Source organism: Gekko japonicus, unplaced genomic scaffold, assembly GCF_001447785.1.
Source record: "Gekko japonicus isolate JY-2015 unplaced genomic scaffold, Gekko_japonicus_V1.1 scaffold1563, whole genome shotgun sequence".
NCBI lineage: Eukaryota > Metazoa > Chordata > Lepidosauria > Squamata > Gekkonidae > Gekko > Gekko japonicus.
The window spans coordinates 34,725-48,461 of record NW_015175405.1 but is presented as its reverse complement, the minus strand read 5'-3'; the positions used below and the strand labels follow the sequence as shown (position 1 = coordinate 48,461).

At 46.9% G+C, this 13,737-nt stretch overlaps 1 protein-coding gene and 1 pseudogene across 1 annotated transcript; one reads left to right on the top strand and one right to left on the bottom strand.

The window, feature by feature from the left end:
- LOC107122593 overlaps nt 1-13,737 on the bottom strand; it is a 79,044-nt pseudogene that overhangs the window by 35,183 nt on the left and 30,124 nt on the right.
- Nucleotides 8,840-9,830, top strand: LOC107122601 (zinc finger protein 239-like). Its single transcript, XM_015425714.1, has one exon. It carries the CDS (start codon nt 8,854-8,856, stop codon nt 9,793-9,795), a length of 942 nt encoding a protein of 313 aa, XP_015281200.1. The 5' UTR covers nt 8,840-8,853; the 3' UTR covers nt 9,796-9,830.

Here is a 13,737-nt window from a genome sequence, read left to right as displayed (position 1 = left end):
TCTCATTGGGTGGCCAAAGTATTTGAGCCTCAGTTTCATTATCTGGCCTTCCAGGGAACAGTCAGGGTTGATTTCTTTTAGGATTGATTGATTTGATCTCCTGGCAGTCCAAGGGACTCTCAAGAGTCTCCTCCAGCACCACAGTTCAAAAGCTTATTATACCCAGAATAAAACTTGGTTGGTCTTAAAGGTGCCCCTGGACTCAAACCTGATTCTGCCGCTTCAGACCAACAGGGCTACCCCACCTGAATAATGACTCCTATAATATATGGATACAAATGAAATCTTGTTAACACAGCAGCACAAAGGGTTTCAAAGCTTGGGCTGGGACATTCGTGGAGATTCGTGGAGATATGGGGGGTGCAACCTGGGGAGGGAGCTGAGGGGGTTATAATACAACTACTGCCAGAGAGTCCAAAATCCTAGACAGACCGCCGGGTAAGGGGGAGTGGGGAGGGAGGCGACTTCCTTCCGGCCCGGAGTGTGCCTTTGTTTTCCCCGCGCGTGCAGCAGCCGCATCAGTTCCTTCCCGCTCCGAGGTGAGCCGAGGAGAATCCCGGAGCTGGTTGGGGGGATGCGAGGCTGGGGAATGTGGGCGGTGGATGGGAGGGAAACGTGCTGGGGCCGCTGCAAAGCCTCGGGGGGCCGCTCCGCCCGGCGCGCCTCCTTTTTGGGGCTCTCTCTGCGCATGGCTGGGAGTGGACTGAGATCCCAGCCCCCTTCCCTGCAGTGCGGAGGCCTGGCGAGTGATTTGGACGGAGGAAAAGAGTGGAGACTCTAGGGGAGACGGGGGTGGTGGGGGGGGATTGTGGGTCAAAGCAAGGCAGGGGGAGAAAGTTCGCCGCGGAGCCAGCAGCTGGCTCTAGAACAAGAGCTGTGTGTCAGAGCCAAGTTCGAACCCAGGCCCCAGTGGCCCCTTTAAGACCCACAAAGTTTTATTCAAGGTATGACCTCAGTTTGTGGGTTTTGCGGGGCAGAACTCGGAATGAATCTTGCAGTCATTTAAAGGGTGTAAAACGTTTTTCGTTTTCACTTAACGTCGTATTGTGTAAAAAAAAACATAGATCTTGGGCACACAAGAGAACAGTGATTTTTTAAAGTCCAAACAATTAACATTTTGCAAGTAGATAAATAGGGACCACTTCAGTGGGAAGGTGACAGCGTTCCGTGCGCCTTGGTGTTTAGTGATGCCGGCCACATGACCACGGAAATATCTTCGGACAGCGCTGGCTCTTCAGCTTGGAAACGGAGATGAGCACCGCAACCCTAGAGTCAGATTCGACTGGCATTCAAGCAAGGGAACCTTTACCTTTATCTTCACAGCCTGCCACACACACACACCCCAAGTCCATCTTTTTCCTCTTGTTGGTGGCCCAAGAAGTCTCCAGCTGCACACTCTGTGTACTGGCTTCTGAAATGAGGGTCCCAAATGAACTCCCCACTAGATAACACAGCCCTGAAACAATAATTCTAAAATGTACAATTTAGAACAAGAGTCTCCCTCTCTTACCAGTTTCCATACACAAATCATAGTTACCTTAAACAAGGTTTACAAATTTTGAGTCCAGTGGCACATTTAAGACCAGCAAAAGTTTATTCAAGGTATGATCTGGATGTGCCACCCTATAGAAGCGCTTTTACCCTGGCTCGTTGTGTGGCTATTCCCTCTAAGGTCCTAGAGGGAAAATATAAAAAGATACCATATGAAGACAGGTGCTGCCCATGTTCCTTGGGAGAAGTGGAATCAATGCCCCATATGTTCTTCCGCTGCCCCTTTCATCAAGCTTATAGGGAGAAGCTTATCCCCCTCTTAGAGAGTCCAGCACCTGATACAGATAGTGCTGATCTAGAGAGACTTCTGACAGAGGAAAATCAGCAAAACTCCAGACAAATAGCTAAATTCTGCTTGCATCTGGAAAAATTCCACAATAAAAACCCTCAGTCACCTTTTGCATTACTTATAATGCATTACTTATAATTTTAGATGTTTTCGTAGCTATTCTGATATAATGGAGTGTTAAACTTTTAATTTTTTTAATATTTTAATGGTTTTAAGGTTATATGTCTAAATATATATTTTTGGACTGAAAGCTAATATGTTTGTATTTAATGAATATGTATTATTTTGACAAATGGTCTTTGACCATAAATAAACATCATTCATTCATTCACTGCCCAACCACTCTTACAGTTAGGAAGTTTCTCCTGATATTTAGCCGGTATCGACTCCCTTGTAATTTCCACCCAATCCGGAGCAAGAGAGAATAGATCTGCTCCATCTTCTACATGACAGCCCTTCAAATATTTGAAGACGGCAATCAGGTCCCCTCTAAGCCTTCTCTTTCCCAGACTAAATATACCCAACTCTTTCAGCCTTTCCTCATAAGACTTGGATCCCAACCCTCTCACCATCCTGGTTGCAGCCCCATCCAGATGAGAAGCCCAGATCTGTACTCCTCTCTCTTAGACTCTCTTGGATTTGAGGAAGTGGCTGTGTACTTCACTGAGGAGGAGTGGGCTTTGCTGAATCCAGACCAAAAGACTCTGTACAAGGAAGTCATGCTGGAGAATGATGGGATTTTGGCCTCCCTGAGTAAAGCTTGCTTTTCTTCCTAGTGAATGTCAAAGGGATAAAGTTCTGTTCTTGTCCCTTTTTTAACAGATGGCACCCTGGGAATGAGTGCTTGGGTCATGGTGACCTGGCTGTGCCTTCCTTAGAATGGCCTCGGCTTGGCATGAGGGGTGCCATTTTGTAAAAAGGACAAAACACCTTTATGGGCATGGGAAGCTTGTAACGGATATGCATGAGACATTCTGCTTTTCCTCCTTCTCCGGTACCACTGGTCCATGAGCCCTTGTGCAGATCTCCTACAGTGTTTGTGGTAACGAGGACGGGGAGGGCACTAGCCAATCCGTTCTGACCCCCCTACAGCAGGGGTTCCCAACACGGTGCCCGTGTTTGCCATGGCGTCTGCTGACCTCTTTCCTGGTCCCTGCCAAGTGTTCTTAGAAAGCGGGAGGGGCCTCTTGGGGCTTTTGCCCAGCAAGGCTTCTGATTGGCCATCAGATTTTTTTTTTGGCTGTGCAGACTGTTAAAAACCTTGCTTTGGCAGGAGCTGCCGCCACAGCACAAGGATCTTCATTGTGTGACGGAAGGTAAGTTGCGGCAGCCATTTTGTGGCTCCGTCTGCCTCCCGTGGCCGCCATTTTGTGTCTGTGATCACCCACACTCTGTCAGGATTCCAGAGATGCCCACAGGCTCAAGAAAGCTGGGGTCTCCCACTGACGTCTCCCTTTGTCCCCTCCCAGCTACCACAGCTTTCCCAGGCTGCCCACTCTCCCACCGAGGGAAATGGAAACAGCAAACATAGAGCACCCAGTACTGAATTCACATTTTCTGCCTATTTGAAGGAAGGTTTATTCAGCTCCATTTTGAATATGTCCAGGGTTGGGGGGCCCACCCCCATCCTTACAAAGGAAAGCAACTACCTGCCCCCCCCAGTGGGTCCACCAATGTGGTCTCACCCCAAGCAGGAGCAGGCGGGCCCCGAAGAGTCACAGTGCCTCAAAAGACTGTGGGCCATCGTGCCGTCAAGTGGCAGCCCATTGACAAAATTATGCATGGGATAGACAAGGCGGAGAAAGAAGTACTTTCCTCCCTTTTTCACAATGCAAGAATTCATGGGCCCTCAATGATATCAAGGAGCAGTAGGCTTAGAACAGATAAAAGAACGTACTTCTTCACCCAAAGAGTAATTAACATGTGGAATTCACAGCTGCAAGAAGTGGCGATGGCTACAAGCACAGACAGCTTCCAGAGGGGATTGGGTAAACATCTGGAGCAGTGGTCCAACAGTGGCTATTAGCCACAAGGTCTAGATCAGTGATGGCAAACCTTTTAGAGACCGAGTGCCCAAACTGCGACCCAAAACCCACTAATTTATCGCAAAGTGCCAACACGGCAATTTAACCTGAATACTGAGGTTTTACTTTAGAAAAAACAACTCCTACATTAACTTAAGATGATCCAAACAAAGTAAGGAAAGCAATCCCAAATTCTTTCATGTACTTAAAATTGTTTTGCAGAGAATTCGACACTTTAATGATGGTCTGGGCATGGCTGGGGCGATGGCACGCGTGCCCACAGAGAGGGCTCTGAGTGCCACCTCTGTCAGCCGTGCCATAGGTTTGCCACCACTGGTCTAGATGGAACACACTGTCTGGGGCAAGTGATGCTCTGTCTTCTTGGTGCTTGGGGGGGGGGCACAGTGGGAGGGTTTCTGGAGTTCTAGCCCAGCTGGTGGAGCTCCTAGGATCATAGAGTTGGAAGGGACCTCCTGGGTCATCTAGTCCAACCCTCTGCACAATGCAGGAAATTCACAGATCCCTCCCCCCCCCACCACCAGTGACCCCTGTTCTGGGATCCTGGGTTTTGGCCACTGTGTGACGCAGAGTGTTGGACTGGATGGGCCATTGGCCTGATCCAACGTTGGCTTCTCTTATGTTCTTATAGCTCAGTGGTGGAATACCCGCTTTGCACGCAGGAGGTTCCAGGTCCAATCCAATCCCCAGCCTCCCCAGTTAAAAAGATCAGGTGGGAGGTGATGCGAAAGACTTCCGCCTGAGACATCTGGAGAGCTGATGCCTGTCAGAGCAGACAATACTGACCTTGATGGGTCTGTTTCAGAATACGGCAGCTTCATGCGTGGTTCCTATAAGGGTCCACAAGATGACATGGGGAATCCCCTTGAAATGCAGAAATGAAGAGACTTTGCATGCTTTTCAGGATGGGGCGTCGATGGGCAATGCTCGAGTACTCTGTTGTCGTAACTCACGGCTCATTTGTTTGCTTGCAAGATGTTCCCAAAGCTGACCTGGTGAGCCATCTGGAAGAATGGATCCGCCTGTCCAGGACCTGGAAGAAGGGAGGAGATCGGCAGGTATGTGTTTGGGATCGCAGGGATCGCTTAGGAGCCTGATGAATTTCTCGGGCAGTTTCGACAGTCATCTGTTGGGAAGGCTCTGAATTCCCTGCCTTGATCAGTGGACTGGCAGGGTGACCCATAAGGCCCCTTCCAACGTTGTGTTCAAGTCCAATAGCACTTTAGAGGCCAACGGGATTTTGGAGGTATAAGCTATCGAGGGTCAAAGCTCCATTTGTCAGTTAGGTACCTTTATTCCCACTAGTATCTGACGAAGGGAGCATTGGCTCTACACAGGGCTTCTCTTAAGGCTGATCTGGAAACTGCAGCTGGTCCAGAATGCAGCTGTGCAGGTCCTCATGGGTAACCCATTGAGAGCACATATTCGACCAGTGCACTGCCAGCTGCACTGGCTTCCAGTTGAGTACCGAATCTGGTTTAATATTTTAGTAAAGGTAAAGGTTCCCTTGCTCGAAAGCCAGTCGAATCCGACTCTAGGGTTGCGGTGCTCATCTCCATTTCCAAGCCGAAGAGCCAGCGCTGTCCGAAGACGTTTCTGTGGTCATGTGGCCGGTATGACTAAACACCAAGGCGCACGGAACGCTGTGACCTTCCCACCAAAGTGGTACCTATTTATCTACTTGCAATTTCTTGCTTTCGAACTGCTAGGTTGGCAGGAGCTGGAACTAGAGATGGGAGCTCACTCCATCATGCGGCATACTTGGGTCTCGAACTGCTGAACTACCGACCTTCCAGAGCCTGCAGTTCAGCGTCTTAACCACTTGAGCCACCGCAGCTGTACAGACCTTTTAGTACAGACCTTTAAATAGGAGCTGCGGTGGTTTAAAACCCTAAACGGTCTGGGACTAGCATATCTGTGGGACTGCCTCTCTTGGTATGTCCCCCAAAGAGCATAACACTCAGCCAATGACAACCGGCTAGTGATCCCTGGCCTGAGAGAATCCAGCTATCCTTGACCAGGTACAGGGCCTTTTCAGCTCTGGCCCCAATCTGGTGGAACTATCCGTCTAGTGAGACCAGGGCCCTGTGGGACCTGAAACAATACTGCAGGGCCTGCAAGATAGAGATGTTTCATGAGGTATATGGTCAAGCTCAGTGCAAAGCACATAAGATGATGTGCTGGATCAGACCAATAGTCCATCTAGTCCAGCATCCTGTCTCACACGGGGGCCAACGAGTTCTTCTGCAGGGCCAACAACAGGGCACAGAGGCTGAGGCGTTCACCTGGTGTTGCCTCCTGGCTCTGGTATTCAGAGGCTTAGTGCCTCTGAATGTGGAGCTTCCCCTCAGTCACTATGGCTAGTAGCCACCGATAGACTTATCCTCCATGAATCTGTGTAACCCCCTTTGAAAGTTGTTTATCCCTGTGGCCATCACTACATCCTCTGGCAGCAAATTCCACATTTTAATCTCTCTGTGTAAAGTAATGTTTCCTTTTGTCTGTCCTGAATCTACCGCCCATCAGCTTCATTAGATTTTTTGGAATTTTGGAAGAGGGAGAAAAATTTATCTTTGTCATCTCTCCCCATCCCATGTTTGGTTATTAATTAAGTGCGCGGAATCTAATCTGGGAGAACTGGGTTTGATTCCCCACTCCTCTACTTGCACCTGGCTGGATGACCTTGGGTCAGTCACAAGCTCTGGCACAGCTGTCCTTGAAAAAGAGCAGTTTCTGTCAGAGCTCTCTCAGCTCCACCCACCTCACAGGGTGTCTGTTGTGGGGAGGGGAAGGGGAAGGAGTTTGTAAGCTGCTCTGAGACTCCTTTGGGTAGTGAAGGGCGGAGTATAAATCCAATCTCTTCTTCTTCTTCTTCTCTATCATGTCCCCCCCTCAGTCGTGTCTTTTCTAAACTGGAAAGTCCCAGACTCTTCAGCTTTTCCTAGTAGGAAAGGTGTTCCAAACTCTCATCCTTTGGGTTGCCCTCCTCTGTACTTTTTGAAGCTCCGCAATGTCCTTTTTGAGATATGGTGACCAGAATGGTACACAGTATTCGATTTGAGGCCACACCATAGATCTGTACAGGGTTATTACAATATTGGTCTTTATTCTCAATCCCTTTCCTGATAACCCCTAACACAGCGTTTTCCTTTTTCACCACTGCAGCACATTGGGTTGACACTCCCATTAAGCTATCCACTACAACCCCAAGATCTTTTCCTTCTCCTTCTCAGCAAGTTCAGACACCATTAGTATAGACTTGAAGCTGGAATTTTTTTGTCCCAATGTGCATCACCTTATACTTATCCACACTGAACTTCACTTGCCACGTTGTCCCTCTTTCACCCAGTTTTTGGAGGTCCTCTTGGAGCTCTTCACAGTCAGCCTTGGTTTTTACTATCCTGAATGATTTGGTGTCATCTGCAAACCTAGCCACTACACTGTTCACCCTTAGTTCCAGATCACTGATGAATAAATTAAATAGTACCAGCCCCAATTCCGATCCTTGTGGGACCCCATTGTTTACTTCCCTCCCTTGTGAGAACTGTCCATTGATTCCTGTTCTTTGCTTCCTGTCATTTAACCAGTTTTTAATCCATAAGAGAATCCATCCTCTTATCTCATGAGTGTTAAGTTTATGCAGGAGTCTCTGGTGGTGAGGTACCTATTGGGTGTAGTAAATAAGAAGCTGGAGACCAACTGGTGATGAAGGTGCATAGAAAGTTTATATAGATATAATGGTGAATATATACACAGAGATATACAGGCTATCCTATACCATGCCTTAGCTTTGAGAGACTAAGTCCCCACCTAGCTTATCAAGCTGATAGCTAATATACTAAACCCAGCCAATCACTAACAAGGTGAATTAATTACCAACTCTAACAATGCCTGATAGAGAGCACCTGCTAGTATAACACCTGGCTGTAATCACTTAATCACTAGCATGACAGCTAGGACTGTCAAACAGATCAAACTGATCTAGTAACTGCTTGCTACCTCTATCACCTAGACATATATCTCAATAGTACCTTGTCAAAAGCCTTTTGAAACTCCAAGTATATAATGTCTACTGGGTCACCATTGTTTGCATGCAGAAAACCCACAAAAGGAGAACAGAGAATGTCCGCCTGGTATGTCCCCTGGAGAGCAGGAGGTCTCTGGCCCAAGAGAGATCCGGCTGTCCTCAACCGAAGCCAGGGCTTTTTCAGCCCTGGCGCTGTTCTGGTGGAACTCTGCCAAATAACACCCATGCCCTGCGGAACCTAGTTCAGTTCCGCAGGACTTGTAAGGCAGAGATGTTCCACCAGGCTAATGGTTGAGGACAGCGACGTTTTTTAAATGAATGGTCTTAATCAGCCTGGCCTCTTTTTTTTCTGTCCACTCCCCCCTTGAGGTAAAAATAATTGGTTTCCGGGTGCCTTTGGAATTATTATATTGTTTTAATGTTTTTAATTCTATTTAAATGTCGTATACCACCCTGAGCCCCAAGTACTGGAGGAGGGCAGTGTTCCCTCTAAGCTGAGTGAGTGTGAGCTAGCTCACAGTATTTTTAGCCTCCGGCTCACACATTTTTGTCTCCGCTCAGGAAGGAGGGCTCCAGAGCAAACTAATTGATGCAGCAGCCAAATCGCTTGCTCACAACTTTAATGCCAGTAGCTCACAAAGTAGAATTTTTGCTTGCAAGATTCCACAGCTTAGAGGGAGCGTTGGAGGAGGGCGGTCTAAAAATTGAATTTATAAAACGAACAAACAGACAGAGGCCACAGCCTTCTCCTGTTACTGACGTCAACAACTGTTATTCAGAGACACACTCCCTAACTAGGGCTTCATCCCTGATCAGGCATTTGGTTTCTCCTTGGGATGATCCAGAGGATTATCTCTTCTTTTCCCCTCCCAACAGGTGATGGTACAGATGAGGAGAATTCTCTAGAGCCATATGTGGTTTCACCAAGAAGAGATGCCCAGGAGATGACGGAAGAGACTTCTGGGAGTCAATGGATAACCAAAAGACAAGGAGGAAGCCAGCGAGAGAGCTGTGGCAATGAATCCAGTCTCTGTCAGGATGAAGTCCATGGTATTATCCAAAGCAAAGGAGGACTCTGCAAAGGGAAGAGAAAGAATGACTGCCCAATGGGACAGAAAACGTTACCGCACAAATCGGAATTTAGTGGTCGCTGCAAAACGCACAAAGGGGAGAGACTGTATAAATGCTCAGAGTGTGGAAAGAGTTTCAGTTGCAGCTCAAAGCTGGCTACCCACCACAGAGTTCACACAGGGGAGAAGCCTTATAAATGCTCAGAGTGTGGAAAGAGCTTCTTTCAGGGCGTACACCTTACGGGCCATCGAAGAATTCACACAGGGGAGAAACCATACAAATGTTCAGAATGTGGAAAGAGCTTTTCTGACCAATCGAATCTTCGAAGACATCAAATGGTGCACATGGGACAGAAACCACATGAATGTTCAGAGTGTGGAAAGAGCTTCAAGCATCACCAAGAACTGTATGCTCATCAAAGAATTCACACAGGGGAGAAACCGTATGAATGCTTTCAGTGTGGAAAGAACTTCAGTCAGATTGCAAGCCTGACTGCCCATCAGAGAATACACACTGGGGACAAACCATACAAATGTGCAGAGTGTGGAAAGAGCTTCACTCAAGGCACGCACCTTACTTACCATGAAAGAATCCATACTGGGGAAAAACCATATAAATGCTCAGAGTGTGGAAAGAGCTTCTGTCAGAAGGGTACTCTCACTTCCCATCAGAAAACCCACACAGGGGAGAAACCATATAAATGTCTGGAGTGTGGAAAGAGCTTCACTAGAAGCTCAATCCTTTCTATGCATAAAAAACACATACACGAGGGAGAAGCCCCATTCATGTTCCAAATGCAGAAAGAGTTTCAGTAGCAGCTCATACCTTGCTATTCATCAAAGGACGTATAGAGAGGAGAAGCTGTACAAATGCTTGGAGTGTGGAAAGACCTTTACTAACCAATCAGATCTTTGAAACCATCAAATGGTTCACGGGACTGAAACCATATAAATACTCAGAGTGTGGAGAGAGCTTAAGATATAGAAGTCAATTGAACAGGCATCAGAGAATCCACACTGGGTTCAAAGAATTGAAGTGCTCAGACTGTGGAAAGAGCTTTTCTGGCCAATTAGATCTCAGGAAACATCAGACAGCACAAAAGAGAAAACATATAAATGCTCAGAGTGTGGTAAGAGCTTCATGCAGAGCATAAGCCTCACGGTGCATCAAAGAATTCATATGGGAGAGAAACCATATTGATGCACACAATCTGGGAAGAGTTTCAGTTATAAGCAGAACCTCATTTTCCATCAAAGAATCCACACTGGAGAGAAGCCATATACATATTCAGAGTGTGAAAAAGAGATTCAGGGAGAAAGCATGCCTTACTTCCCATCTCACAGTCCACATAGGAGAGAAACAGTACGAATGTTCAGAGTGTGGAAAGAGCTTTGCTTGGCATGGCAGACCTCGACATATCCACATAGGAAAGAAGGTGTTTAAATGCCTGCTGTTTCCCGAGAGCGGAAGCCTTCCTGTGCGCGACACAGGAGAGAAACTGTGTATGTGCTCCCACTGTGGAAAGACCTTTAGGCAAGTAGCAGGCCTCACTTCCCATCTCACAATCCACAGATGAGGGAAACCATATCGATGCACAGAATATGGAAGGGACTTTCATTCTAAAAAGACTCTCTCTGTCCATCAAAGAATCCACTCTGGGGAGAAACCTTATGAGTGTTCAGAGTGTGGAAAAAACTGCCATCAGCATGCCCACCATAACAGGCATAAAAGAGCCCTTACTGAGCAGCAATGATAAAAATGCTCAGGATTGGGGCCATAAATTTCCTCTTAATATACATTGGGGAACATAAACATGGGGGTGCATTTAAATGCTTGGAGAAGCCATGGAAATGTTCACCGTGTTGTTAAGTCTTTATAGATTGATGCACCCTGAGCCCTGTGTTGCGGGAAGGATGGGAAACAAATCTAAAAAATGAAATAAATAGAATTGGGGAACCGGTTCAATACATAAGGTATCTTCAGAGCTTCATGAAATATATAAATGGCTCCACTTTATATGCTGAAAAAAGTGTAAAGAGACAGTTTTTTTTAGAGTCAGTGTGGTATAGAGGGTTAAGAGTTTTGGACTAGAATCTGGAAGAACTGGGGTTGAATCCCAACTCATGCCATGGAAGCTTGCTGGGTGACCTTGGGCCCGTCACGCACTCAGCCCTACCTACATCACAGGATTGTTGTGAGGATAAAATGGAGGAGAGAACAATTTAAGCCGTTTTGGGTTTCCATTGGGGAGAAACGGGGTTTTTTTTACAAATGAATTAAATAATAAAAGAGAATGAAGGCACTTAAAATATTTATAGTAGAGAGGGGGAATATGTGAATCATAGACTCCCCACAGGACTCAAAATTTGGTAGAATCTTTATGGATCCCAGATACTGTCCCTATGTAGCTGTATCTCCGTTAAGTTTTAAAAATTCATATCATTTGTATAGTTTCTATTTTTCAGGTGAATTTATTTATTATCAAATTTGATTTTCAGTCGCCCTCCCCCCAAAAGGACAGGGCTCAGGGTGGTGTACAACACAGGATCATATAGTATATGCTTAGAGAAACGACAGCTGAGGGGTGACATGATCGAGGTTTATAAGATTATGCAGGGGGTAGAGCAGGTCGAGAAAGAAGAACTTTTCTCCCTTTCTCACAATGCAAGAACTCGTGGGCACTCAATGAAATTGCTGAGGAGTCGGGTTAGAGTGGATAAAAGGAAGTACTTCTTCGCCCAAAGAGTGATTAACACATCGAATTCACTGCCACAGGAGGTGGTGGCAGCTATGAGCATGAACAGCTTCAAGAGGGAATTAGATAAGCATATGGAGCAGAGATCCATCAGGGGCTATTAGCCACAAGTTCTAAATAGGGACTCTCGGTCTGGGGCAAGTGATGTGCTCTGTATTCTTGGTGCTTGGGGGTGGGTCAACAGTGGGAAGGCTTCTAGTGTCCTGGCCCCACTGCTGGAACTCCTGATGGCACCTGGTATTTTTGGGCACTGTGTGAGAGTGTTAGACTGGGTGGGCCATTGGCCTGATTCAACATTGGCTTCTCTTATGTTCTTATCATTAAAAACAGGATAAAACCAATAGAACACAGTAATCAGCCTAAAAGGTGGTGCTAAAAATTCCAGTAGTGCCATTGCCTCATGGGGAGGCAGGGAGTTGGAGTGCCAGACAGATGGAAACTGTTGCTGCCCTAAACCAAACACCTGGCAGAACACCTCTGCCTTACAAGCCCCTGCAGAAAGGCATTGGGCTCCGCAGGGCATGGATGTTATTCGGCAGACAGTTCCACCAGGGTGGAAAATGCCCTGGCTCAGGTCGAGGACAACCTGATATCTCTTGGGCCAGGGACCACCAATAGATTCTGGTCTCCTGAGCACAGTGCTCTTCTGGGGGTATACCAGGAGGGTTATTGCTGAGTATATTAATTGTAAGTTAGCTGCTGTAGATATATATATTAATTGTATATTCTAGGTAGGGTCAATGGCCCAGGCTAGCCCAATCTCGTCAGCCCTGGCTAGTATTTGGCTGGGAGACCTCCAAGGAATACCCAGGTCGTGACCAATGTTCCCTCAAAGTTGTGGAGTCTTGTGAGCAAAAATTCTACTTTGTGAGCCACTGGCATTAAAGTTGTGAGCGAGCGATTTAGCTACTGCATAAGTTTGCTCTGGAGCCCTCCTTCCTGAGCTAAGACAGAAATCTGTGAGTTGGAGGCTAAAAAACTGAGCTAGCTCACACTGACTCAGCTTAGAGGGAACACTCGTGACAATGACCAGCCACCTCTGAATATCTCTTGCCTTGAAAACCCTACAGGGTTGCCGTAAGTCAGCTGTGACCTGACGGCAAAAGACAACAGCAAAAAATAGCGTTTTGGAGGGTTCACATAAATTTGAAAGCCTCACAATAGTCTCTGTAAATAGATCGAGATGGGCAGCTGCTGTGTTATTCTGTCTGTGGCAGCAGGAAAGAGCAAGAGCCCAGCGGCACCTTAAAGAAGAACACAATTTATGGCAGGGGAGGAGCTTTTGCGTCTTCAGATACCTGCTACAAATGTTGGTGGTCTTTAAGGGTGCTGCTGGACTCTTGCTCTTTTCTAATATTCTCTGTATTATGGCCCTCATGGAGCAGGTAGAGGGTTATATCTAGAATATATTTTTTTAAATCCTGTCCTTTCTCCAAGGAGCTCAGAACACAATATATATCCTTTTCTAATTCTGTCCTCACAACAGCCCTGTGAGGTGAATTAGGCTGAGAGAGGGAGTGTCCAGCTAGGGTGGAGGTGTCAAACTCATTTGTTACAAGGGCCAGATCTGACAGAAATGTGACTTTGTCGGGCTAGGCCATGTGTGCCATAAAATATAACACAAGGTACCGGAGATATAAACTTTCTAAAGATGATTTCAGATGCCAAATGGCAATAGAAGGTATGATTGGATTAGGTGCCATGGGACTCCCTCTCTTCCCACCCACCCCGCGACACGTGCTCTCTCTGGGTCTTTCCCTCCCCCTCCCTATGAAGAAGAGGTCTCCTTGCCCACAAAAACTTATACCTGGAATGAAACGTTTTTGGTCTTAAACACAGGAGAGTCCCATTTGTGGAATAAAACATTTTTGTTCTTAAACACGGGAGAGTCGTGCGCGCTCTGAAAAATAAAAAGGGTGTAGCCGGTCTTCTTAAAAGTCCCAGGAGACACCATTCTCCCCCCCCCCCCCGCTTTTCCTTCCCCAGGGGGGGGGGGGGGGCC

Coding starts and splice junctions, on each gene's coding strand:
- LOC107122601 (XM_015425714.1), top strand. CDS start 8,854: ATGACGGAAGAGACTTCTGGGAGTCAATGGATAACCAAAAGACAAGGA.